Here is a 27,138-nt window from a genome sequence, read left to right on the forward strand (position 1 = left end):
CGTCAATTGTTTTGAAACCAAACATATATTGATGTCATAATCATACCTAACATTATTATCCATACCTTTTCAGAAACTTTTGCCCATATGAGTAATCAGGAAAGCAAACGTCAAAGAGTGTGTGATTTGCTGAATGCACTCGTCACACCAAAGGAGATTTCAAAAATAGTTGGAGTGTCCATAAAGACTGTTTATAATGTAAAGAAGAGAATGACTATGAGCAAAACTATTACGAGAAAGTCTGGAAGATACTATTAAAGAAGAATGGGAGAAGTTGTCACCCGAATATTTGAGGAACACTTGCGCAAGTTTCAGGAAGCGTGTGAAGGCAGTTATTGAGAAAGAAGGACGACACATAGAATAAAAACATTTTCTATTATGTAAATTTTCTTGTGGCAAATAAATTCTCATGACTTTCAATAAACTAATTGGTCATACACTGTCTTTCAATCCCTGCCTCAAAATATTGTAAATTTTGCTTCCCCACCCTGTATATGTTAAGCAAAATGCATAACATAGTTGTCTAAGTAATATTTTTTCATGTCATAGCCAGTGATGAAAAATAAAGCATCAGAGGGTTGTTTTTGGTCCTTAAATGTAACATTTATTTAATTAAGCTGTATGAGACAAATATGGATGCATAAGACTTCACTTGATATTTTCTATTTTGTGTTTCTCTGCATTTAGCTAAAACACAACCTAAACTAGTCTAACAATGGCTGAAATAATTACAACCCAAACTCTTAACACTGCCTCTTTTTTTGTATTACTGCATAAAAATTCCATAATTACCTTCCAGCATATTGTAATGCAAGTGGTCTGAGAGGAAATCTGGCTTTTGTACATTCATTCATTTACAGCCTGTATAACATATTGGCTTCGATGGCTATTAACGGGTTTATTTAGAGGGGTGTATGTGATCCACAGCTTTAATTACTAATGTTGAGAGTCCAATGAGACTACTCTTCTCCATAGCTGATCACAGAACCAACACGGCAGTTCCCATAAATTTGATATTATGTCTTTATTTTTCCATAGTTGCATGAATGTGTCTGGTCATCTGTCTTTATATTTAGTCTTTTGATATGAACAGAGAGAAAAGAGTTTTTTTTCCCCTGATTTTTGCCTCCTGAATGTTTAAAATATATTGTGACAGATCTGGTGGATATATAAAGGTTGACAACACTGATAAAAGCACATTTTTGCAGCTGTCAAAGCCTCCTGAATAATGCTGTTGCCAAATTACTGACCTTGTAGAGTTTTTCCTCCCTTTGACCTCTCTAACCTTTCCGTGTTCCTGCCTGTTTGCACGTCTCCTGCCCCATCTGGACTTTGAGCCTCCCAAACAACACATTCTATAAACAAACAGCTGTGCACATCCAGAAGAGATATTTGTGTCTACATGTGTTTGCTGACATCTCTCTGTCTATTGTGTGAGTGTTTGTATGTGCTTCTTCCCTCCGTTAGCGCAGCAGGTGGCAGCGACAAACAGCCTGTGTGGGGTCACAGCAGGGTGCTGCTGATTTGTCTGTGGTGTAGTCTGCTGTGGACACAGACGTATCAGTGGCAATATCCCATAATAGCTCCTCTCTCCTGCGGGCGATCCGATCAGCCACCGCCTTGTATTCAGGTTTCTCAAAATCCAGGGGCCTTTCCTCGGCCTCATCCCTTTCCAGATCAAAAATCAAAGGTGGGTCATGGAGCTGCTGACTTCCTGTTGCACCACCACATGCCTCAGCTGCACCTGCATGGGAGGAGGGACAGGTGTGTCAGTTTGTGTTAGCCTGTGTTCACATTTATACCAGGTTTTGCCCACACTGGTTTTTTTTTTCAAAGTTACTTTAAACGACATAAACAACTCTAAATATAGTTGGTGTATACTATATGAAAATATATTTATGTACATTTCCATTTTTATATAAAGTAAACAGAAATTAATGCTTAAAACAGCACATATTTGGTCTAAAACATTTACCTGTGGTTTCAGGAAGGTTTTAGCAATAATATGTAGTTTTACTGTTTTGTTAAAGAATCAATATGATATGCTTCATTGTGGGAATAAACCTGGTACTATATATATCATTTTGTGTTAAATCCATCGACAGAAAAACAGGCTGATGCGCCCATGTTGACATAAGAACTTGTATAATCCAGTATGATAGCAGGGAATAACAAACCACTGTTAACATTACTGTATGACATTAAACACATCATCTCTACAACAAAGATTCTTCTGACAAACCTTTCTAAAAACAGTATAAACATTACATCTCAGTGTTATTGCAACACACAGTGATTGAATTTTGATTTCTAGACATGTAACAATCCTTACCTGTCATATAGAAAGCTTTATACTTCCCATTTCGAACAGTCTGTAGATCCCCAAACTTCCCTGCTGCACCACTGTTAGGGTGGAAGAGGAACTGCAGGAAACAAATGTAATGCTAATGACTGCAATTGAACTGTCATTCAAAGGGACAGTGGATTTTCAGTAGAATTTGTACCTCATGACCCGTTTGTTCACCATGCAGGAGGATATCTGTGGCATCGATGCCATCGTAACGTCGGTCTGAGGGGGGTGTTACCCCTGCCAGGGATAGCAGGGTTGGTAATATATCCATACCACTGTGAAAGAACAAAAAGAAGAGAATGTGTTTGCATTTGGAACACTCAAAGAAAACACATACTGCATTTCTAAGCAAATACAGTCGCAGGAAAAATTATTAAACCAACTTTGTTTTCTTCAATTTCTTGTTCATTTTAATGCCTGGTACAACTACAGGTACATTTGTTTAGACAAATATAATGATAACAAGAAAAATAACTCATAAGAGTTTAATTTAGGAGCTGATATCTATCCATTTTCCATGTTTTCTTGATAATAACCAAAATCACTTAAGTTCTTACATCAATAATTATGGCATTGTACTGCCAAAAACAGTGCTTTTAGGCATTCCATGTTTTCTTTTCTGTCTGTTTTAGTCACATGATACACACAGGAGTTAGTACTCGATTGCATAACCATTGTTTTTGATTACTTTTAAAGGTCTAATCAATTTTTCCACGACTGTATACCTCATGAGCCAGTTGTGTGCTTTGGTAAACATGGGTGAATCCCAAGGGGCGAGGACTACATCTCCAAAGTGAAGACAATTTTTAAAGTGCCATAACGTCGATGGCCACTACATGCTGGCCCAGGTCCCATAGACATATACTGAACTTCTAGGTCAAATATTAAGTATTTATCTGTAATTACTGCTCCATCAATAAGAATTCAGGAGCAATACATGACTTTTACATCTGCTGTGTCAGGAAACACATTTTTTTGCTGATAAAGAGCTGTTATGGTTAATAACTAAGAAACATCAAATAATGTTCAATGAAGTTTACAGTTTTGCCATATCAGTGAGCTAGCTTGCACTCCACTAACCCCACCCTTGTCCAAATATAGTCACTTCTGGCTCTAACAAGCCAATATGGCATCAGCAAAAATACAAACCCCTGGCTTCAAAAGGACGATGCAAAACACAACGGGTGATGAAATGGCTCTGTCCATTTCTTATGTACTGTCAATGGTGAGTCTATACAGATAAAGGGTTTGTGTATGAGTTGCTGGCTGCAGATTATAATGCACACATACACTGTTGCCAAAAACACTGATATCTGGATAGAGTCAGTGCTTGTCTTTTGTAGGTATTTTAGTTAAGGAGATATTAAAACAGCAGTGCTTTATAGTTTTAGCATCACTGGATCAAGAGGACAGAGCTGTAAATGGAAGGTGTGTGTATTCTTGTAGTTTTTGTCCCTGATTTTGTCTTTTGTAGGTTTAACTTTTATCCACTCAAACAGTATTTGGTGGGAATTCAACTTAATGCTGTGTTCCACCAACTGTACAATGGAAAAACAAGGAAGCTCATTTGGAGCTAATGGAGAAATATGGTGGGGCAAAGAGGCCTACATGAATGGCACCTGCTCCATTTGGAGATATAAATGGCTTACTTTAAGATAACAAAATGTAAAAATTTATGTTTTACATAACTGTGAATATTATATTTCATGACTGCAATTAGATTTTCCCACATTGCCATAAACCTTACACACTGGACCTTTAATACTGAATCATACTAGTGATATTCATAAACAAAGGATTTGCCAAAGTTTCTGAAAGATTAAATGTCTGAGCAAATGGGAGTACCTAAGCAAGGCGGTGCTGGTGGTGTTTGCAGGTATTCTACCAGGCCAGTAGGCCAATGTTGGCACCCTGTGACCTCCTTCCCAAGTGGTCCTCTTTGCTGATCCTCCACCTGACACACAACAGATGAATATGGAACATGGGAGAAGAAATATAGAAACTACCACCCAATAGTTTACAACTAAGCTGTTTTTTCAGCTGAGATGTTTGTACAGTATTCTTATACCTCTGCTGATCTGCCACTTTCCTTGGAAAGGCCCCACACTACCTGCAAACTGGCATTTCTGTTCCCAGGGGCCATTGTCACCTAAACATGACACAGACACTTTACAGGTGAATGGTGAGACAGACCCTGTGGTTGAGCAGTCACAGTCCATTCAGCCGACTGACCTGTGAACCAGATCAGGGTGTCAGAGTCAGAGGCGCTCTTTACCGCCCCCACCAGGCTGTCCATCTCTTGCAAAGTAGCTGCGTACACTCTGCCATCGTCTGTGTTTTGAGAAGTGGATGGGGTATCAGGAGCGACCAGTGGAGACAGGGGAACATGCATGTGGGCCAAAGCTATATAGAGCAGGTAGGGCTGCCCCTGGTCCCTGTGAAGACAATTGAAAGGTCAGTTTGAGGTGAAGATGTAAGAGATACTTATCTAGAGATGGTGAATTACCTGACACAGCCTCAAAAGCAAAGCAATGTATTACTGTGGACAAGGACCCACCATCAAATAAAAAGGTCTATCTAAAAGTTACCAGTGTGCTGTATTTAGAATATTTTCATCACTTTACTGTGTTTTCTCAGACAGTCCATTCTGAAGAAACTAAAACCATTACATCATTCTCTCCAAAGCCACCAGACACATTCGGCAAAAACCACCATTTTACCTGAACATGAGAGTTGCTTGTCCAGTGTGTTGATCCATTAAGTTTTCATTGTGTTATTATGTGACTTTTGTGTATTAAACACATTAGTATTCTTTAAACGAGCTGTAAGACAGCTGTAGTACATCCAGAACACTGCTGCTCGGGTCCTAACTAGAAACAGGAAGTATGACCATATCAGTCCTGTGCTCAGATCTCTGCACTGGCTTCCTGTCACTCAAAGAATAGACTTTAAAACAGCTCTGCTGGTGTAGAAGTCTCTCCATGGTCTAGCACCAAAGTACATCTCTGACATGTTGGTCCCATATGAACCATCTTGGACCCTGAGAACCTCAGGAACAGGTCTTTTGCTGGTGCCCAGAGTCAGGACTAAACACAGTGAAGCTGCGTTTCAGTTCTATGCAACTAAACTCTGGAACAGTCTTCCTGATGATGTGAGACAGACCTCTACTCTGACAATGTTTAAGTCCAGGCTGAAAACGGCTCTGTTCAACTGTGCATAGAACTGAAAGGGTTCTATCTGACCTCTTCTCTTTAACTTTGTTTTAATTGATTATTGTTTATGTTTTATTGATTATGTTTTAATTGTAATTGTGTGTTTTTAACCTGTCTCTTTTCCATTTTTTTTTTAAAGCACTGTGAATTGCGCTGTGTATGAACTGTGCTACACAAATAAATCTGCCTTGCCTAGCCTCGACTAGTACAACTTTGGAATACATGTCTACCAATGTTGGGGAAGCTACTTTGCAAGTGTAGCTTGTAAAACTACAAGTTGTTGGGCATGGCAGTAGTTTAAACAAACTACATTTCTACCCCTGGAGAAATGGAGTTTGTAAAACTATGGCTAGAAAAAGTAGTTTTAGCAACTACTTCTTATTTTCAGCATTAAATTGAGAATGTACATATGGTGTATATGAAACAAAATATAGCCATTGTTGGGGCAGCATGTCGCTATTGGTGGTGGCGCTGGTGGGAGGGTTGACCATGGTGGTGACGACCACATGACATCAGTAATGATTGCAGATCTGCGAAGCATTCGAGTGCTGCCAGGGCGAGCCAATCAGAGGCAGCATTGGCTGTCATGTCATGACATGATCATGCCTTCAAAGCAATTCAGGATGAAAGAAAAAGGGACCGCCTTATGTTCAATGGTGAACTACAATTTATAAAACAAAAAATTAATCTAAAAACCCCCTTAATTTTATGTTGTTGCCCAAAATTGGAATTTGCAGAGTAATTAAACTACAAAAAAATTATCCAAAAAGGCAGAAAATATGAATGCAGTTTAACTACTAGTGAGTTACAGCAAAATGTAGTTTAACTATGTAGTTCAACTACATGTAGTTTAAGTCTCCCCAACACTGATGACTACTTCTGTTATTATTTATTATTTATTTATTCTATGTATTCACTATTTCCTCTGTCATAACAATGTAAATATTCAACTTCCTGTAATACACAACTTCTGTTTACATTTCATCCTGTCTGCACTTCGTCCACTTTACCCACTTTATTCCTACAGTCACATGCTTACATCCTCTGTGGACAATTCAGTTATTTTTGTTGTATAACAGTTTGTTGTTATCATGTCATGCTGCTTATACATAACTTTAAATTGCCTCCAGAGACAAAAAAGTATTTTTAAAATTAAATTCAAACAGAGAGAACAGTTAACCACTAACTCCAGTGTTGTGAGAGGTAAAATTGCTGTTTTTGTTAAATGAGTTTGGTGGCTTTGAAAAGTCCTCTAGGGTTTTACTTTGGAAATGGCTCTCTGATGGCATAGTAGAGAGGTAAAAATATTACATATAAGCACAGTATTGCATCTTGTGACAAGACGTCACGTGAAAGTCTGCCTTAACCTCTTCACAAAAGAGGAAATCACTGCCTGAATAACAACCGTGCAGACCAGCTGTTCCTCTATCTCTGGTTGCTTGTTTTAGTTTCTGTTATTCCGGTTGTTTAGACTGTAGGTGTTTTATAAAGTCAACCAAGAGTCTTTCAAGGCTTCATTTACCCCATACTTTCCTTTATGTACATTTCATAAACATATAAATGGAGCATCCAGAGGAAAATAAAGACAAATTAAATGATAAAATAATTATTGAGAAATATACAGGACACATAAAATTAAAAACATAATAGTAAGAATGAGAAGGTGCAGCACTCCAGGATTTCACACCAATAAATCCTTCAGTAAAATAAGAATGAGTTATGAATGGTGTTGTTCAAGTATAAGCCCATATTTTTACCTGGATCTAAAAAAGTCTAAATTTGTGGAAGCTCTGAGCTGTACTGGATGAACTAAACCCAGCTTTACCTTTGCCATTGTATATATATTTATTAGTAGGTTATTAATATAACTGTCATGGTAACAAACAGGCTTCAGTTGGAGAGGTGGGGTGTCTGAGTAGGCATAGTTGGCTTATTGTTACAACCTTCATGTATGTTTTCATTGTCATTTGTAAATAACAAATATACATTACTAAACTATAAACTTGAGGTGAGTCTTCTGCCTGGCCTATGAAATTCATAGATGTTAAATTTGGTTAAAATACATATTAAGTTAAACTCTTAAACTACTCTTAAACTGATTTTCTAGGAGGCTAAACCCAACTTCGTAGTGCCTTTTTTATGAGCTAACACTGTGTTATTGACTTACAGTCTGTATTGACTTATTACACTGACAAATGCTTCACTACATAAACAGCTGCTCTATCTAGATCCATCCAGAGTTGTTTATGTAAAAGCTGCAGAGTTCATGACCTTCCTACTGCTCATCCAAAAATGTTGACTATGGCATTTTCACTTCATTGAGGGACATTTTTAAAGCTCTCAAGATCTGAACCAAAAGTGCAGTCAGTACGTATTGTAGTCCCAGTGGACACCTTCATAAGGTAAAGGCCTGGTAAAGTTACATCCTGTGGTTGTAAAACACGGTGTACCTTGCGTTGTGGATAATCCTCAGTGCTGCAGATTTGTATCTTTCTGTCAGTGTCCACAGGTCGAGGGGCTGTGCCACAATGCTGCTGTTTTCAATCAGAGGAAGGCCCACTTTGGAGTAACAGCCTCCATGTACATCCCTCTGGAGTCTGTGGCATGACAACAATGCAGGATGGTAACATAATATTAGAAATGTGTTGTTGCGCTACATCATTGCATCCTCCTAAATTCCACTAAATCTTACACACTGGACCTTTAAAGGTGTACTTCATTGGACCTGTTGGACAAAAATTTTACAAATATCTTTTTCTTTTCAATAGCAGTATGAAATGATGTCATGTCATTACTACTTATATTTAGTCTTTTGTTTTGGATCCAGAGGAGAAGATGTAGCAGAAAGGTCTGTATTCCCAAACTGGTGTTTTTTTGCTCTGATTTCACCTCTTGCTTCACAGACTCTGATCAGAGCGGGTGGCACAAAAAGTTTAATCCCAAATGAACTTTAAAGATCAATAATTGGCCAAATATGGGTCATGGGTTAATACAAGGATATGTTTGTGTCTAATTATTTGTGCAACAGGAGCTTCCATGGAATGAATATCTGCAGAAAGAGCTCAGAATAAATAGAACTGCTGAGTTTATTGGTGTTTGGTAAACCATTAATCCAAAGAACACGAGTACTCTCATCCAAGTTTTCCACACTTGCCTTTCAGTGTTGCAGATACTTTTCATGCACTTATGATGTTGTAAAAAGTATATAAGCTTCTAGTATAACAACATAAATTCAGACGATAGTAAGTATAATCAATTTAAATTAATGTTAGCGCACTTAAAGTATAATAAACGATTTCATATATTTCATACTGTATAGATTTACATCTAGATTTCTTAAAGTAAAACTGTGTAGAGGTGCATGTTCCTGTGGAGCACTGATGTGTTCTCAGTGTCACTGCATAATACATGAAGTTTCCAAGGTTTTGTTCAGACCTGGCATTAACATGTGTCTAAAGTGATCCACTCACACATGGACAGCTCTAATGCCAGCAGTGAACACACCTGGGATGTAATGAGGATGTACTCAGATCTCTTCACTTAGGACACATTTGGAAGTGGTCACATCAGGCATTGTATGAACATGATGCATTCTGGGACAGAAGAAGGACTACCTACTCAGCTGACATCCACTGTGTAAGTCAAGCTTATCTTAGCGAATACAACTAAAAAAAAAATCTGAAAAGCTTTCAAAGATACACTGAAATGCAATGTGTGCTACACTTTAGACTATAGAGAAGCTTATTTACTTATATATACAGGAGGGAAGTGGGATTCGACTGATCACTGGAGATGCATTCTAAAGCAAGTCTGAACGGGGCCTAAGAGGGTAGAGATACTTTTACACTGGCCTTAGAGTTCCTTATTTGTTCAAGTAGGAGTGCAGAGTCACACCTTATTACTTGTGGTCCAGGTGAGTTACACGGGAGGCACTCAGGGAGGTTAAATCCAGGCCGATCAGTGCAGCCCATATCATTACTGTAAGGAATACCTAAGTAATAATCAAACCCTGTCAAAACAAAAACATATCTCATAAGATCACAATATCAATCCTATAAGAAACACAAAATTGTCTGCACACAAGGCCTGTTTATATCCTACCCTTAAACGTACACACGTTATAAGATTCACAGGCTCAGAGTAGTTCAGTTAAGGTACAGTGAGCATACATTCAGTGGGCTGAAGGTATGTGTGTGTGTGTGTGTGTGTGTGTATGTGTAAGTGTGTGTGTGTGTGTGTGCGTGTGTGAGTGTGTGTCTGTGTGTGGCGGGGGGGGGGGTGTTGAGTCAGCTGTGGGCCATCAGTTTGGGGTAAGTGTGTCATCTGAGCAGACACAGCAGCAGGGAGTTTGTGACACTGACCCTGTTTAATCTGGTCCCTGTAGCGAGGCCGATGGACTCATTCACATCCTCAAGCCATAACCCTGCACTGAAAGAAACGCTCTGCTGCCATTTTGCTACAGTTTTCTCATTTTTATTTATGAAAATTGTTTATCCTTTTGTGTGTAAAGTGCAACAGATGTAACAAATATTATTTTAGTCTTAAATTTTTATTTATCTATAGTCTTGTAAACTTGCTCAAAACTCAGGGTCCAACTCAGACTAAAATACGGAACAACACTATAATATATGTGTTACAACCAAATGACAAGTCTTATCTCAGCTGCAAATTTTAATGTCAACTGAACAGCTCTAATGATTTTTGCTTGTGAAAAGCTTCCAAATGTCTTAAATTAATTGTCATTGTGGTTCCCAAAAGATAGATCAGGTTACATTAGTGAGTTTTGCCACTATTTTCATGACACATACATAAAAATGCATGCTGTTATTAGCTAACTAACATTCCTTGTCAGTTTTAGACACAATAGTGGCCGTAACCTTTATCACCATTGTTCAGCCCACTGATTAGACAGCAAAGTGAATTAGTTAACATTTTTTACTGACGGACGAATCAACAAAAATGTACATATTATGGCAATTCAAAATATATTTCATAGGTTTTGGTCTCAGGGAGAAACCAAAACTCTTTATTTGGTCTCAGCTAAAAAAGTTTGGGAACAATGTTCAAAAATGATATATACAGGGTGTCCCATAAGTCTCCATACATAGGAGACATAATACATATGGTTCTGACATGTATTTCTTTATATTTCTTCTTTATAGTTCTTCAGCAGTGGAGGACAGGCATTGAAATGTGTTCCCGACAAAATGGCAGTCATATAGAGCATATTATATAAATAAAAATGGTTTATGTCAAGAAACGTTTATTTTTCCTATGTATGGAGACTTATGGGACACCCTGTAGAATCTCACTAGACTAGCAGTAGCATGTTTTCTAGGGTATCAAAACCCACCCAACTCTGACTCCCACTAACCTCTATTAGTTGGGCTGTAGGGGCCTGTATGACCGAGATGCCACTTCCCGATCATGGCCGTGTAATATCCAGCTTTCTGTAGCAGCTGGGGCAATGTGACCTCAGACAGAGGTAGACCAGCTACTGAGTCTACAGCAAAGTTATGAGTGACCCCGTTCCTTAGGCCATAACGTCCTGTCAGGAGGGCAGCACGGGATGGGGAGCAGGTTGAGGCTGCAGAGTGAAAGTCTGTGAATCTAGGAAAAGTTTAAGGGTAAATAACTATTTAGCTTGTTGGTAACTGCAAGTGAATGTCACAGAAAAATACACAGAATAGCCATACTTAGTCATACTTAACAAGACTGAATCAAACACCAACATCTTACTATTAGTGCACACATAGAGGTTAGAGGAAACACTGCAAAGGTCTTACACAGCTTTAAGCTTTGTTGTTTTTGTAGGGTTGTGATGGGCATGAGTTTTTATTTCTTAGAAGAAATAAGGAGATATGTACTGAAACACTCACTCACACACACACACACACACACACACACACAAATCAGGACTACAGCAGCTTCAACAACGTTCATATTTTTTCTGAAATACGTTTTTGTTGTTGATACTGTTGACATATTTTACGTCTATTCCAGTGGCATATATTACTACAAAGACTGACAAATACATATGTGTTGTCATGTATTTCAGGAAAACAATCTGAATATTATAGAAGCTACATTGGATCCTATGAGCACAGAAAAGGATCAAAGACTATGAAAGCCTCTGGGACATTCTGAAGGTGTGTAATAGAACCTAAGGTTATCCAGTGAGGGTTTTTTTTGAGTGTATTTCAATACTGCACACATATTTCCTGTATATTTCCTGTTAGAAATAAAAACACATGTCACTTATAACCCTGCAAAAACCACAAACCTAAAGGCTGCCTAAGAGCTTCTGTGCATCAAGCATAAAGTGAATAAACAACTGAACGACCTCATTCCTTGCTGGGCCATCAGGTTAAGATGAGGTGTGTTATTGTTCGCTCTCTCTTCAGGCAGATTAACATCCAGATCACCCCAACCAATATCATCGGCCAGGATGATGATGAAATTTGGCTTCTTAGTGGATGTACCAGCATGATGGGATACTATGTGCAGCAGGACGCCACACAGTAGCATCCCCGACAGAAGCAATGTGGAAAAAACCCCAGCCATTTTGTCTGCAAAAAGATAGGCTTTATTAAGATCTTCACACAAACACATGCACCAATCAGCCATAATATTATGACCACTGACAGGAGCAGTGGTCATAATATCCGTCATTTCACTACAGTGGGACCTTTCAGTGGGTTGGATATATTAGGCAGCAAGTGAATATTTAGTCCTTGAAGCTAATGTGTTGGAAGCACCGAAATGAACAACATAAGGGACAGCATCACTTTGACCAAAACCATATTGCATCTGTGAGGACTGGGTCAGAGCATCTCCACAACTGCAGGTCTTGTTGTGTGCTCCTGGTCTGCAGTGGTTAGTACCAACCAAAAATTAGGGAAGGACATCTCAATTTCAGGCCAGTTGAGTATCTTTTTTTTTTTTTTTTCCTAAACCTGCCTTATCCTAAACCACCCCTCTTCGGAGGACAACTTTATTTTTAATTACAGCTCGTGTTTAAGTAACAATCTCCAACTTCATAGTCACATGTTCATTCATTCCATGCTTGTATACATATACAAAGAGGAAGAGCTCACATAGCCCCAAGTGTACAGAGACAGGACGAGACAAGACAGTGGGACAAGCCAGACAAGACAAAAACAGACACTGATTACATATTCATTATTTTACATTGGTGTGTGTGTGTGTGTGTGCGTGTGTGTGGGTGGGTGTGGGTGTGAGGAGAGGGAACCAAACACAGAAGCATTCTACTGCTGGGGTTGCATGGAAGTGGTTCAGTTTAGGTTCTCCAGTGAAATGTGTTCTAAAAGGGGGAGGAGAGAAGGAGAGAGCGGAGGGGGGAGAAAAGTGGAGAAGAAAGTGGCGAAGATCCCCACAGGAGAACACTTACAATACCACTAACAGCAACCATGGTGATAACCACAATGGCAACAATGACCAAAACAAGAACCGAGCAAATTGGGCAGCGGGAAAAGAAGAAGAAGAAGAAAAAAAAAGGAAATTTCAATAAAACAAGATAAATAAGACACGCCAAACGAGAAATACAAGAGAAGAAAACATGAAAAGAATCCCACAAAAGACAGCACAAAAACAGCACCAGCAACAGATCCACACCACATCAGCTGTCCTCACAAATCCACCATGACAGAGTGACCACACCAGTGCGAAGAGAACAAGACAGAGAGACTGAGGTGCACCCAGTGATGAACACATCCATGCAGCCGCAACCCCTCCAAGGACCAGGGGCCAACAAAGAGGATCCCAAGGCCCGGCCAACCAGCAGACAACACAGAGAAGGGCCAGTTGATCATCTGTGGGAAGCTGTTGGATAAATAAATGTGATCCATGTAGGTCCACCTCTCGGTCCACCTCTCTCTACTTCCAGGACTTCAAGGATCTACTGCTAACGTCTTAGTGCAGATACCACAGCACACCTTCAGAGGTCTGGTGGAGTCTAGGCCTCAGGTCAGAGGTGTTTTTGTGGAAAAAGGGGAACCTACACAATATTAGACAGGTGGTAATAATGTTCTGCTCCCATAGATGCTTGATTGTTTGAGATCCGGTTGCTGTTCTTGACATACTTTTGGTAGGTACTAACCACTTTGCACTGGCAATAAACAACAAAATCTGGAGATGTTCTGACCCAGTGGTTTGGTCATCACAATTTCTGCCTTGTCAAAGTCGCTCAGATCCCTACTCTTGCCCATTTTGCTGTTTCTAATACATCAACTTTGAGGGCTAAATGTTCACTTGTTGCCTAATATATCCACCCACTGACAGGTCCCATTGTCATAAGATAATCAACATTAATACCACTTTGCCTGTCAAGAATCTTATGGCTGATCAGTTTAAAATCCTATGCAACTTTGTTTTCATCAAAACAGATAAATATACACACCCAGTAAATCACTCACACAGGGAAGAAAAACATAAAGAACAGAAGAAAAAGCAATTTTGAAAACACTCACAACAACACAAATGTTTGATGATGGTCGTGTTAATCTGATTTCTGCTGTTCAACATGAGTGTAGAAGATAAGCTGTTGAGTGGTTGGCCTTCTGACTTCACTTTAGTTTTTATGCTGGTGATAAGATAATGAGTGAACTTCCTACTGTAGTGCTACTGTAAGAAATGAAGCTGAGTGCAGGCTTTCTAATGAAATTTGTATTTGACTTGTCAGCTGCTGAATTCATTTCTTAAACACATGCATCATGTACAGTAAGCGCCAAATTTGTTATGTCAGTAGTAATATGTGGGGATTTTTTTTGGGGGGGGGTCATGTGACAGAGTAAACAACAGCCATATATGCTGATGAAATTAATGTGTCTGAGCTTTCCAGCAAAACTCAAAACATGGCAGTTAGATGTCAGGCTTGTTAGTACACGTCAACACATACTGCAATGATTCTACAGTATTTCCGATAGCGTCATTCTTCCTCCTGACACCTGCATATCTAGTTGAACTTGTTTATCCACAGTCACTGCGCAACAAAAAAAAAAAGAAATATGCATTCCCTTGTGAGTGCTGTAAAAACAACTTAGCAAATGTACTGAATATTAAACAATAGATTCTCAACCATTCCTTCATTATGTCTAAAACATACAGTGAAAGACAAATACATCTATTTGACTTCAATAGTATAGCACTTTAAAGGCAGACTACAGGCATCTTTGTCCTTCTCTGCTACTTTCCAGCGACAAAAACTGTACCTTTTACTCCTTTACATTGTTCTGACAGCTTTAGATAGATTTAAGTTTGCAGTTTTTCATTCCATATCCTGTCAAATGAAAAATCAGATCAAATAGAGTCTTTAAAAAACTCCCATTAAATCCAATATATTAAGAAATAACAGGAAATTAATTTGTCACTTCTGGAATGTGTTGAATGTAATGATTGTATTATATTGTATTGTAAGAGGTTTTATTTGACAATTCTGCTTGACATAACTGTAAATGCACGAGTATTTTGTTAAAAAATGGGCAGAAAATATAAGATTGTTCTATGTTCTGCTCCTTTTCATTCAGAATGTTGAGATTTTATGGACATGAGAGTGCAGATTTTCTTTTTCTCTTTCATTTAATACTAAACTAAAGTACTAACACTATAATAATAATAATAATAATAATAATAATAATAATAATAATAATAATAATAATAATAATATTCCTTCATACCCTTAGGAAATTTTCATACTTCTGTAACTGTTTCTTCATCCTTTCATACTCAGATACTTTTACTCCAGTTTTGTGTTTTGTTTGGGTGTATGTTTCTACCACCTAATCCCCACGGCTGAGGTGTGTGTGTGTGTGTGTGTGTGTGTGTGTGTGTGTGTGTGTGTGTGTGTGTGTGTTGGGGGGGGTCTGTGAGGGTATCCACAGACGGATACGGGTACAGAGAACTGGCTGTGACCAGTCCAGATCCCCCTCGCCCGGCTGGGAGGAGCCGTTTATGAATGCGTGTCTGTGGAGGACAGAGTGTGTGTACGCGCCCTGCTGTGTGTGTGTGTGTGTGTGTGTGTGTGTAAATATATATGTGTGTGTTTATGAACATACCGTATACACGTGAGAATGCGTGTCACTCGTTGACGCAGCTCGGCGGTAGGATTACAGCAGCCGATCCGGGGACTATTTGTGTGTAGATCTGTCTGAGCAGCTTCATACAGGTGAGAGACTATTTATTCCACCGGTTTGAACCATTGGATACTCGAGTACAGGTTGTAAACTTCTCTACATTTAGGCGGATTCTTGTCTAGAGGTAAACATAGAGTAATGGAAGTCAAAGAGGCGCAACACAAGTACTTACAGAAGTACTTACAGAAATGTAATTACAGTCACATTACCCACCGACCACATGAGCCACACCGGGGTCGTTGCGTCAGCCGGTCCAGGACCATATGGCTCCGGTCAGTATCTGCCCGGTCACCCCTCCTGCTCCCACCCCTCTAAATGAAACAACTAAAAAAAAAACCTCCAAGTACTGTCAAACAGAAAATACAGCCTTGAGAGTCATAAAAAAAACCCAGCTGAGGGTTGGGTACTATTACTACTACTATTACTAATACTACAACTACTGCTACAGCCTCAAGTGGAATGTACAAGTGTTTATTTGGGATCAATTTTAATTTTTCTGATTGGGATAAGTTGTTTCATTCCCAATGTGTGGACTTGACTAGCTTAACTTAAGTGTTTATGATGGGTTTTAAGCTCCAAAGAGAGGGTTAACTTCAACAGAGGGTAACAAAAGGTTAAAAAACTGCATTAGACTACTACTCCCATGATGCATTTCAGCAATAATCGTCCAATCACAGTTACAAAAATATCAAGTAATCTGAAGCTGACAGATTGTACTTTGTATGAACAGTTTGAGACCCCTTCTCCATTGCAACAACAATAGAGTAAGTAATATAAAATTTAGAGTCAGTTAATATTTTAATTAAAACTCGGTGCAGGTTTTGCAATATTTTGAATACATGAACGTACATTGCATACTGAGGTTCATTCTTAACCTTCGAAATTGTTTTGACAAAATAGTAATAAAATTTGACTCTGTTTCTACAACTTTAAACAGTAAAGTACATGAAAGTACACTAAAGTACAGTCTTGAAATTCATGAAAAACCCAGATATTACTTCTACTATTACCACTACTGTGGCTACTACTTCTGTTTTGAGTATTACTGTGATTTATAATCAGTTTCAATTTTTCTGATTGGGATAAGTTGTTTCATTCCCAATGTGTGGACCTGACTAGCTTAACTTGAGTGTTTATGATGGGTTTTAAGCTCCAAAGTGAGGGTTAACTTCAACAGAGGGTAACAAAAGGCTAAAAAAACTGCATTAGACTACTACTCCCATGATGCATGTCAGCAATAATCGTCCAATCACAGAGTTACAAAAAAAATTAAGCTATCTTAAGCTGACAGTCTACTTTGTATGAACAGTTTGAGAACCGTTCTCCATTGCAACAACAGTAGTGTAAATGTATTTTTATGCCTCTCCTGTGATGCTTTTATGTTTTATGTAAGGCACTTTGAATTGTCTTGTACATGAAAATTGCTGTACAAATAAACGTACCTTGCCTTGCCTGGCCTAGACGAGGTAATATAAAATTTAGGGACAGTTAATATTCTAATTAAAACTTGGTGCAGGTTGTGCAATATTTTGAATACATGAACGTACATTGCATACTGAGGTTCATTCTTAACCTTCAAAATTGTTTTGACAAAATAGTAATAAAACTTGACTCTGTTTCAACAACTTTAAACAGGAAAGTACATGAAAGCACATTAAAATACAGTCTTTAAACTCATGAAAAACCCAGTTATTACTACTACTGTTACCGCTACTGTGCTACTTCTATCTTTAGTATTACTGTGGTTTATGATCAGTTTTAATTTTTCTGACTGGGATAAGTTGTTTCATTCCCAATGTGTGGACCTGACTACCTTTACTTGAGTGTTTATGATGGGTTTTAAGCTCCAAAGTGAGGGTTAGCTTCAACAGAGAGTAACAAAAGGTTAAAAAACTGCATTAGACTACTACTCCCATGATGCATTTCAGCAATAATCATCCAATCACAGTTACAAAAAAATCAAATTATCTGAAGCTGACAGATTGCACCTTGTATAAACAGTTTGAGACCCCTTCTCCATTGCAACAACAATAGAGTAGGTAATATAAAATTTAGAGTCAGTTAATATTTGAATTAAAACTTGGTGCAGGTTGTGAAATATTTTGACTATATGAATGTATATTGCATACTGAGGTTCATTCTTAACCTTCGAAATGGTTTTTGACAAAATAGTAACAAAAGGTCTATAGACTCTCTGTTTCAACAACTTTAAACAGGAAAGTCCATGAAAGTACATTAAAATACAGTCTTGAGACTCATGAAAAACCCAGTTGAAGGTTGGATACTATTACTACTACTGTGGCTACCACTTCTGTCTTTAGTATTACAGTGGTTTATGATCAGTTTTAATTTTTAGGATAAGTTGTTTCATTCCCAATGTGTGGACCTGACTAGCTTAACTTGAGTTTTTGTGATGGGTTTTAAGTTCCAAGAGAGGGTTAATTCCAACAAAAGGTTAAAAACCTGCATTAGACTACAACTCCCAGGATGCATTCCAGCAACAAGCATCCAATCACAGAGTTACAAATTCTCACTTCTTACAAAGATTAATGTGAAACTACAAATTCTATTTTGTACAAACAGCCTGAGGCCTCCTTTCTATGGCAACAACAGTTGATGCTTATGGGTAATATAATATTTGGAGTCAATTAATATTTTTCTTGGACTAATCCTTTTCTTTGTTATTGTCTGTCAGGTTTTTTGTTTTGTTTTGTTTTGTTTTTGCGATTGCAGTAAATACATCCCATTCGTCTCCAAAAAATGGAGTGACACTACTGTAAGATATGAGTGTTGAATTTACAATGTGTCATTAAAATTTGGAGAAGGTTGTGGAATATTATGTCTACATTCTACATTCATTCTTGACCTTCAAAACTGGTTTAACAAGACAACGTCCATTGAATCTCTGTTTCAAGAACTTTAAATAGGAAAGCACGGTGAGTTGATACTGTGAAAGATAGTGGCCTTGAATAAGTGAAATAGGAGTAAATAGTTCTTCTAATGTTTTAGTACACTGATCATTCACTGTGTGCAGGCCTTTGTCTGAGGCTTCACCCACATATTAGAGTCGTGTGCATGTTGACACATGATTATACTGCAGTACTGCAATGGCTCTGCACTTTATTTACGTACTTATAATTTTTGTATATGTTCCAAAAAATCTAGCAGATCATTTAAGGGTTTAAGACAAATAGTAATGTGTCTTTTTCAACAGGAAAGAATAATGCACAAACATAACACAGGAAATTTTTCGCCAGCATTTTTAATGTAAAACTCTGTACTTGTGTACACATTAACATACCAATGTAGCTTACCTCTTTGTGAGAACCAGAGGAAAATATTTCACAATAGCCCTCTTAGAAAGACGCTTAAGTACATGGTCAAACAAAGTGCACTGTGAATAACAACACAGGGACATAGTATGAGGCAATAAGTACAGAATGTAAAGTATGAATATGTGGTTTTAATAAGGTTGAACAGAAAAAGTGGCAAAACTGTTGCTGCAAACCTTTCTTATTGTAAACATAGTGACATATAGGTACACAATGTAAATCCAATATGAAGATCGTGTCTGTTATGCTGTAACTTTTCTTTCACTATGATTTTTGTGATAAATATTCTCTAAAATGAGCCACAAACTTGAAACAAATGGCTTAAATTATATCTTTAGATCATCCTCACCATGTAAACAGAGATAATAGACATTAGAAATACTACTTTATTTTACACACACATACTTTTTCATGTTCTCAGTGCACATAATGATCCGAGTGGAATGTGAAGCTTTAGAAATTCATTCATGAACCCACAGAGCAGTTTTTGGATTTAGATTTCTATTTTAAGAATGTACAATCACCATCATCCATTTATGAAATTATAAAAACCTCAAATGATTCTTTGGTTATGTAATAGAAGGCTTAACTGCCCCTATTATATGCACTTTTTCCTATAAAGTTGGAATAATTTTCTTTTCAGACACATTCCTCTTTTTATTTTTATTTATACACATCAGAAATAACCTTTTACCAGGTGCAATGATTACATACTGAGTCCCAGTTATACTTTATTTATAAAGAATAAATCACATTGTCACAATCGTTTCATGAAAAGAGGTACAAATATGTAATTCCAACCTTATGGGCAACACTGTATTTAAGTCAGGTCAAAGTAACTACAGTTTCATTGATTCTTTTATTCATTTATTTAGAATGTCATCTCTCATTTATCATTTTTAATACTACTGATTTCTTGACCCTCCAAGCTCGACAAACATGAATGTATTCCTAAAAGCTAAGAACTACTTTGACAGAATGATGAAAACGAAATGATGTTCTACTGAGTAGTGACTTACGCAGTTACACAATAGTTACACTAAACATCTAATCTGATCTAGTGTCCCAATATCTACTGGGTATTAATAATTGACCAAGTATATCCTTGTGCTGACAGGGGCTGGACGTCTGCCACTGCTGCCTCTTCCTCCATGCCTTTGGTACAGCACCGTCACTGTTTCTAGATTAAACAGAGGCCTGCTCAGGATGCATAGGTTCACTTTATTAACGGCTGAGGCTGTGAACTCCTGAACATCACCTAGAGTGGGGAGGTCACCTCATTTATCTGACTGGAGACATCCTCAGGAGCAGGCCCACCACCGTTCATCTGTATTTAAGAAGAGGAGCAGCTGACACCTGTATCAGCAGAGTGAGTCAGTCTTTGTCTCAGCTTATGTCAGGGACAGGGATACACTGGACTCCTCTGGGCTGCTGGTTGGTGGACCAATGAACATGGTTGTCACATGAACGTTTCTGTTTCGTAACTGACTCACCATGCTGTTTGTTTAAGATAATAAATAACCCATGTGTGTTAAACTATATTTACATTTACGTTACAGTTTGTCAATGTTAATAATTGGATTTATTTATACACCTGATGGATACCTGTGTTGTACAGGGATGCTTTGTCACATGCAGGGGCGGGTGTGGAGGGGGGCAAGGGGGCATGTCCCCCAGCTACCCAGCTACCCCCCACCCCCAAAAACAGGCCACTAGACAGAGCTGAAATCACAGTCCTTCTGGTTGTGTCCCATGGGACCTAAATTTGAGAAAAAAATTGTAGTGGGACTAGTATTTTTTAATCCTTTTTGAATTATGGATCATTTAGAATAGAATGCAATACAATACAATAGATATACACAAGTAGTAAAGTGCAATGTCATGTGATTTTGTTAACAATATACCAATAAATGGAAGGGAACAAAGGGTAGTAAATGTGGTTATAGATAGAAATATAAAATGAAAAATACTGTAAACTACAAAAATATGGCTATGGGTAGAAATATGTACAAAATAGTGCAATTAGTTTACAGTATAAATACATTATTTATATAGCAGCATGGGTCAAAGTTTAGCATCCAGTATTGATATATCATATACATAGTAGTGTGGTGATGATTTGCATCCAAAATAGTGTTTTTTATACATAACAGCATGGGTGACAAATTATCATCCTGGTAAGTACTTTAAAAACATAGCAGTGTGGGTGGGGTGGGTTGTGTCTTAGGCAGAGAGTTCCTTGGCCTGACTCAGAGCAGCCACAGCTCATGGGAAAAAGCTGTTCTTAAATCTGGTTGTGTGGGTGTGAAGGGCTTTGTAATGTTTCTCTGACAGCAGCAGTTCAAGCAGGTGCTGGTCACTTTCCTGAGGCACCTGGTGATGTAGATTTCCAGTGCTGGGAGTTGAGTTCCCATGATCCTTTGTGCACTAGACACAACACACTGAAGTGTCTATGTTTGTCACTTTAACAGATCATTTTACTCGTTAAGGTAGTTGTAATTTGTTGTAAAACTGTTGAACTATCTGTAAAAATATGTAAATAGAATTAGTGGCGCAATTTGTCCCTCCCCATTGACCGCTGTTCATATTTTTTCCAAAGTAAAATAGCAATCCCCTTTGAATTATGTAATCATTTACATATATGGTGTTTAACACTTTAAAAGATAATTTTACAGATTAAGACAGTAGTTTGTTGTAAAACTTTGACCAAATCCCCCTTGCCTGCCTGGGGTCAGACTGAAACTATAGAAATACAAAGACTACACACCCTAAAGTTGTGGAGATGATGTCATTGCAACTCTCTCTCCACAGAATCACTGAACACGTCTCTGAAGGCTCAACATGATCAGACTTGATACTGATTTTAATCTCTTTTAATGCTTTTTCGCCTCCCTCTCAGGTGAAATATGCCAAGTAATGGTCATTTTGGTGTTGGTGATGTGCACCATGTATGACAAGAAATGCAGTCAATTGAGCTGTGGCACACAAAACTAGATGTTAGTTTACTATCCTTGCAACATTAAGTTATCATTTAAATTGACAAACAACATCAATGATGACCTCTTGCCATTGCTACCCATTCATAATGTTTCTGATGTTAGCTCCTTGTTTGAATTGTGTCACCATTTACACATGCATTTGTCAATTGAAAAGATAATTTTATGCACGAAAGAAAGTAGGAGCAGTTATATGTTGTAAGTTTGTTGCATTTTATTGACATTAGTTAAAGGCCTTCCAGTTGAGTCCCATGGGACCTTATTTTGGAAAAAAATATCCGCCACTGTGTTAATCTCTATAATTTCTTTCTACAGGATATGGCACCGTGTGGCCCACTGCGAATACCTTTCTTGGGACCCAATGTGTATCCAGAGATCCCTGATGGAGGCTGGGGGTGGCTGGTGGCTGTGGCCTTTTTCTTGGTGGAGGTCTTCACTTATGGGACCATCAAGAGCTTTGGCATTTTCCTCCAGGACCTGATGGGGGAGTTTGGGGAAACCAACAGTCGAGTCTCCTGGATTGTTTCAATATGTGTATTTGTCATGACCTTCAATGGTAAGTGTTGATGTGTTTTAATGAGCACAAACTTACAAAACCCAATAAAGTAGACACTAGGGATGTAAACAATTAATCAGCTATCATAATTGTTGATAATAATTTGCTCGATTAAATTTTTAATTGTCAGTTAATTGCACTTTTCCATGGTGGGATTTGTGGTGTCAACAGCAAGGGGGGTCATCGCGGCTAAAATCTCGCTCCATCATATCAGTGATGCAAAGTCAGAAATGCCCATTTCTTCTAAACTGCCCCTCTTCCGATCCATTTATTTTATTGAATTTCTCTGCGGAATTTATTTAGGTCTACTCCATAAATGTCATAGCCAGTACTGTATCCAATGGTACAATAAATCAATCATTAAGGAACATGACATGCTTTTTTCATGAAGTATATAAACAATATTTAGCTTTTATTCTCATAGACCCTATTGAAAGACAAATTCAGGTTCTCAGGAAAATCCCCACTTATCAATTAATCTTTAATCGATCAATAAGGTCAACCATCTAATGGATTAATCGATAATTTGCATCCCTAGTAGACACTGAAGTAACAATATAGTAGAGTACTGTTATTACTGTTAGAATTACTGCATTATATTTTACACTAATGAGTACTTGTGTCTCCAGGTCCTCTCTCTTCTATAATGACGAATCGTTTTGGATTCCAACTCGTTGTTATGACTGGTGGGTTCCTTATTTCTACGGGTACCATTGCCACCAGCTTTACCACCTCCATTAATCAAATGTACTTCACCTACGGACTAGTTGCAGGTATTGCAGCACTTTCATATGTTTATTACTGTACTTTTTTCTATGTCTAGAGCTGACGTATTCTTATTTGTACAGGGCTGGGCTACTGTCTGACATTCCTGCCCACTGTCACTATCTTATCCCAGTACTTCAACCGCAGGCGGTCTCTGGTCACAGCTGTGGCTTCCACTGGAGAGTCCCTGGCCATGTTTGCCCTGGCTCCAGGTAAATGAGAAATAACAGCTGCCACTGATGTTTTGCACAATTGCCTGTGCATTTTCAAGATTCAAAGATTCTTTATTGTCAATTCACTAGATGCACAGAACATACAGACAATTGAGATACTGTTTCTCTCTCACCTTGTTAAATGTCATGCATTTAGTAAAAAAAAGAGGTAAAAAGAGAATAAGAATAAATAAACGGTATGAAGAATAAACTATAGCAGAATATAAAGTCTACATGTCAATATATTTACAGTAGAAGCTTTAGTGCAATACAGTAATGGTTATGAGGTAAGAAAGTGCATAATGGAACCAAACAGCAGCAGATATGGCAATAGTGCAATGTTTATAATAAAACAGAAGTGAAATAAAGTGATTTTTGTAACTGGGTGGAGAAAAATATAAATAATTATCTATCTATCTATCTATCTATCTATCTATCTATCTATCTATCTATCTATCTATCTATCTATCTATCTATCTATCTATCTATCTATCTATCTATCTATCTATCTATCTATCTATCTATCTATCTATCTATCCATCTATCTATCTATCTATCTATCTATCTATCTATCTATCTATCTGAAAAAAGTGCCATATGTTAATTTGGCCTCATATTTATTCAACACGAGTACAAAAAGTAATTGGATTTTGATTCCTGCAACACACAAAAAGCATTGCAACTTTTCTCTAATGTTGACTCTTGATTAATACTCCTTTTATCCTTCAGCCTTTTCTGCACTGAGGGACCAAATGGGCTGGCGGCATACTATGGCAGTGATAGGATCCTTGCAAGGAACCATAGTCATCTGTGGCGCCCTTCTCAGACCAATTATTATCAAACCTAGAACCACCCAGGAGATAGAAAATGATGAATCCTCCAAAAATGAACTGGAAGCTCTCAGTCCACAGAAGACTGTAGACACATGTGGAACAAACAAAACCTCATTTGAAGCAGATACGTCCTACAGTCAGGACAATGAACTAACCAGACACTCTGTGAGCACTGGAGACTCGGGTGTCCAGTCTCTGAAGGACAACACCTCTGAGGAGGGGACTTTGCTGCAGAAGGATGCAGGTTTAGAGACAGAAGAGAAGAAATCAGTGAACAACTGTAATGCATACGCACAGGAATCTGAAAAACAAGAGCGAAACAATAAAGATGTAGAGAATCAAGTGATGCAAAAAAGTGAAGATGTAGCTGCAAAAAAACTTATAGATTTCTCCATCCTCAGAGAACACAGCTTCATCCTATATTCTTTGTTTGGACTCTTTGCAACGCTCGGCTTCTTTGCCCCTCCGCTCTACATAATAGAACTGAGTGTAAGTCGAGGTGTGGAACGGGAACATGCCACATACATGCTCTCCACAATGGCCGTGGCTGAAATCTTGGGCAGATTCTCCATTGGTTGGATCTTGACAAGGAAGCAGTTCATGACGAGGAAGCTGCTTGTGCTTCTGGGTTGTGTAATTATGATGACTGTTGATCTGGTGGGATTTACGTTGGTCCAGGAGTTCTACGGGCTGGCTGTGTGTTGTGCTGTGTATGGGTTCTTTATGGGAACCCTGGCGTGTACCCACATCCCCATGCTGGCTGAAGATGATGTAGTAGGCATAGAGCGGATGTCTTCGGCCGCTGGTGTGTATGTGTTCATACACAGCTTTGCCGGGCTGGCCGGACCCCCACTTGGTGGTAAGACACATCTTTTAATTTTACTGTACTTGAGATTCCGTGTTCTCAGGATTCGAGGATATTCAAGGATGTTGAAATGTGTTTTAAAAATATTACTAATGAAATTCACACAGTTGAAGCTGTCACTGATGAATTTTTTTTCCTCCTGTACGTGGGGGTGGGTATTGGTCAGAAATGGCCAGTACAGATACTTATTATGATACTTTGAATTAAATACTGGTTTGTATTTTTATAATAATTTCCTATTCTAATCAAAATTAAATTACTGGGGATGTGACAGCAGAAACCTTTGTTATTTTTCAGCTTATTAGCATTTTTGTACACTCACTTTTACAACACTGAAACAAACCTATTTATCACAAATTAAAGCTGTTTTTTAACATATCATAAATACAAATAAAGTAAAATCCATTAATAAGCATTGAATGCACTGATTGATGAGATTAACTCCTTACATATTGACACTAGGTATCAAGCAATACCAGGTTTTTTTATATTTGACATTTATTTTTGTAAAATTGTAATGATGTGACTCTCAATGGGACCAATCTGGTTAAATAAAAAAAAATATTCAAGTTTTTTGGTCAGTGCCACAGAAAATAAAATGTATTGTGACTATGGATCTTTACAAAAACAGATGTTTTGATGTGTTTGGAAAGAATTTATCACCATCACAAAGCAGCTACCCTCTGCTCTTGCCTCAAATTTCTCTGAACTCTCTTTTTTTCGTAGGTGTGTTGGTGGACGTCACTAACAACTATGGATCAGCGTTCTATTCCTGTGCTGTCGGCATGGCCCTCAGTGCCGTGTTCCTGGGTTTGGTCAGACCGGCTAAGAGAGGGTTAATCTGTAATAAGAGGAACTCTAAATGTCCAGAAGACACAAATGAAAGGACAGACGACTCTGTGGAACAACCTACAGACCATATGGCGGACAAAAGAAATGACAGTCCAGAGGATTTGTCCAAAATAGATGTGAACTTAGATGACAATCAGAGAGAGGCTACTAGAAATGCAGAGGAGGTTATAAGTTTTGCTTGAGAGACGATGGGTCAGGGTCAACAAAGATCAAGCCATATTAGTTGAAAGGGTCATGAGCTACTGCTGGTAGAGTGAGATGGATACAACTGAAGAAGATCTGTATCACATGTTCATAATCTACTGTTGTAGATCTAGTCTCTGAGCCCAACCTCAAACATTTTTACATCACTTAACATACAGTATGTAATAACTGTACCGTACATTACTAAACAGTGTTTTACCAAGAGTCATGACCATTAAAATACTGTTTTAGACAGTCTTGCTCTAAAGGTCAGTGTTGTAGGAAGTGAAGGAAAGGACTTGTTCCAAATGGACCATCAGTGATGTGCTGTTAATGGAGGAGCCTTGGTTTGAAATATTCCAGAAAGAAGCTGCTGCGCTGAAACTTCATAAACTAATTCAATCACCTCCTTCCTGATCACCAGCGCCTTAATGTAAAACTGAAATAATGTAGCGACGAGAACAAGAAAGCGCACGAATTATGTAACATGTCTGTTAAAAGATCCATGAAACTCAGGTCAATAGTATTTTTTTTTTATTTTTGATCAACCTGTAAACAAACTGACAATGCACTGTTATGTTATATGTGATATCAGAATCAAGCTATTTTTGTAATAAAGAAGTTCAACCACAATAAAGCCACTGAGTGACTTGAACCCTTAAATTATAAATAAAGGTTTACTGCAATAAATTTCAACCCTGCCACAACGTATTTTTCCACATATACAGGATTTTTATTCCCTTCTCCAGAGGTATTAATACACTATGATGAGAGCATCTATGAATTCAACCACCAAACCATTCAAATTTGTATTTCATATTTTCTTGTAGA

General features: G+C 38.1%; 2 protein-coding genes across 6 annotated transcripts; one reads left to right on the plus strand and one right to left on the minus strand.

Annotated features, from left to right (window-relative positions):
- Nucleotides 1–446: 446 nt before the first annotated feature.
- On the minus strand, nucleotides 447–15,759 carry arsg (arylsulfatase G). 2 transcript variants are annotated; one of them, XM_030121708.1, is made up of 11 exons: nucleotides 15,636–15,759; nucleotides 11,906–12,131; nucleotides 10,937–11,172; nucleotides 9,457–9,571; nucleotides 8,013–8,159; nucleotides 4,583–4,785; nucleotides 4,419–4,499; nucleotides 4,196–4,304; nucleotides 2,505–2,625; nucleotides 2,333–2,423; nucleotides 447–1,744 (listed from the first exon to the last, which is right to left on the minus strand). In XM_030121708.1, exons 2-11 carry the CDS (start codon nucleotides 12,124–12,126, stop codon nucleotides 1,464–1,466), a joined length of 1,605 nt encoding a protein of 534 aa, XP_029977568.1. In that variant the 5' UTR covers nucleotides 12,127–12,131; nucleotides 15,636–15,759; the 3' UTR covers nucleotides 447–1,463. The 2 variants fall into 2 exon arrangements, with proteins under 2 accessions (XP_029977568.1, XP_029977567.1); XM_030121707.1 differs by having other exon boundaries at nucleotides 11,906–12,146; nucleotides 15,636–15,736.
- On the plus strand, nucleotides 9,180–27,003 carry LOC115410203 (monocarboxylate transporter 7-like). 4 transcript variants are annotated; one of them, XM_030121704.1, is made up of 7 exons: nucleotides 9,180–9,198; nucleotides 20,163–20,414; nucleotides 22,357–22,597; nucleotides 23,227–23,370; nucleotides 23,446–23,574; nucleotides 24,304–25,266; nucleotides 25,999–27,003. In XM_030121704.1, the coding sequence occupies exons 3-7, from the start codon at nucleotides 22,360–22,362 to the stop codon at nucleotides 26,304–26,306; spliced, it is 1,782 nt and encodes a 593-aa protein (XP_029977564.1). In that variant the 5' UTR covers nucleotides 9,180–9,198; nucleotides 20,163–20,414; nucleotides 22,357–22,359; the 3' UTR covers nucleotides 26,307–27,003. The 4 variants fall into 4 exon arrangements, with proteins under 4 accessions (XP_029977564.1, XP_029977566.1, XP_029977565.1 ...); XM_030121703.1 differs by lacking the exon at nucleotides 9,180–9,198 and adding an exon at nucleotides 15,609–15,745; XM_030121706.1 differs by lacking the exon at nucleotides 20,163–20,414 and having other exon boundaries at nucleotides 9,181–9,198.
- Nucleotides 27,004–27,138: the final 135 nt, after the last annotated feature.

This window comes from Sphaeramia orbicularis, chromosome 19 (genome assembly GCF_902148855.1).
Source record: "Sphaeramia orbicularis chromosome 19, fSphaOr1.1, whole genome shotgun sequence".
Lineage (NCBI taxonomy): Eukaryota > Metazoa > Chordata > Actinopteri > Kurtiformes > Apogonidae > Sphaeramia > Sphaeramia orbicularis.

What these genes read in the sequence shown, in the direction of transcription:
- LOC115410203 (XM_030121704.1), top strand. Translation starts at nt 22,360, where the DNA reads ATGGCACCGTGTGGCCCACTGCGAATACCTTTCTTGGGACCCAATGTG. An exon ending in CATGTTTGCCCTGGCTCCAG is followed by an intron (nt 23,575 to 24,303) that starts GTAAATGAGAAA and finishes TTTATCCTTCAG; the next exon opens with CCTTTTCTGCACTGAGGGAC. An exon ending in GGCCGGACCCCCACTTGGTG is followed by an intron (nt 25,267 to 25,998) that starts GTAAGACACATC and finishes TTTTTTTCGTAG; the next exon opens with GTGTGTTGGTGGACGTCACT.
- arsg (XM_030121708.1), bottom strand. Translation starts at nt 12,126, where the DNA reads ATGGCTGGGGTTTTTTCCACATTGCTTCTGTCGGGGATGCTACTGTGT. An exon ending in CTACAGCCCAACTAATAGAG is followed by an intron (nt 9,572 to 10,936) that starts GTTAGTGGGAGT and finishes TTGTTTTGACAG; the next exon opens with GGTTTGATTATTACTTAGGT. An exon ending in AAAGTGGCAGATCAGCAGAG is followed by an intron (nt 4,305 to 4,418) that starts GTATAAGAATAC and finishes GTTGTGTGTCAG; the next exon opens with GTGGAGGATCAGCAAAGAGG.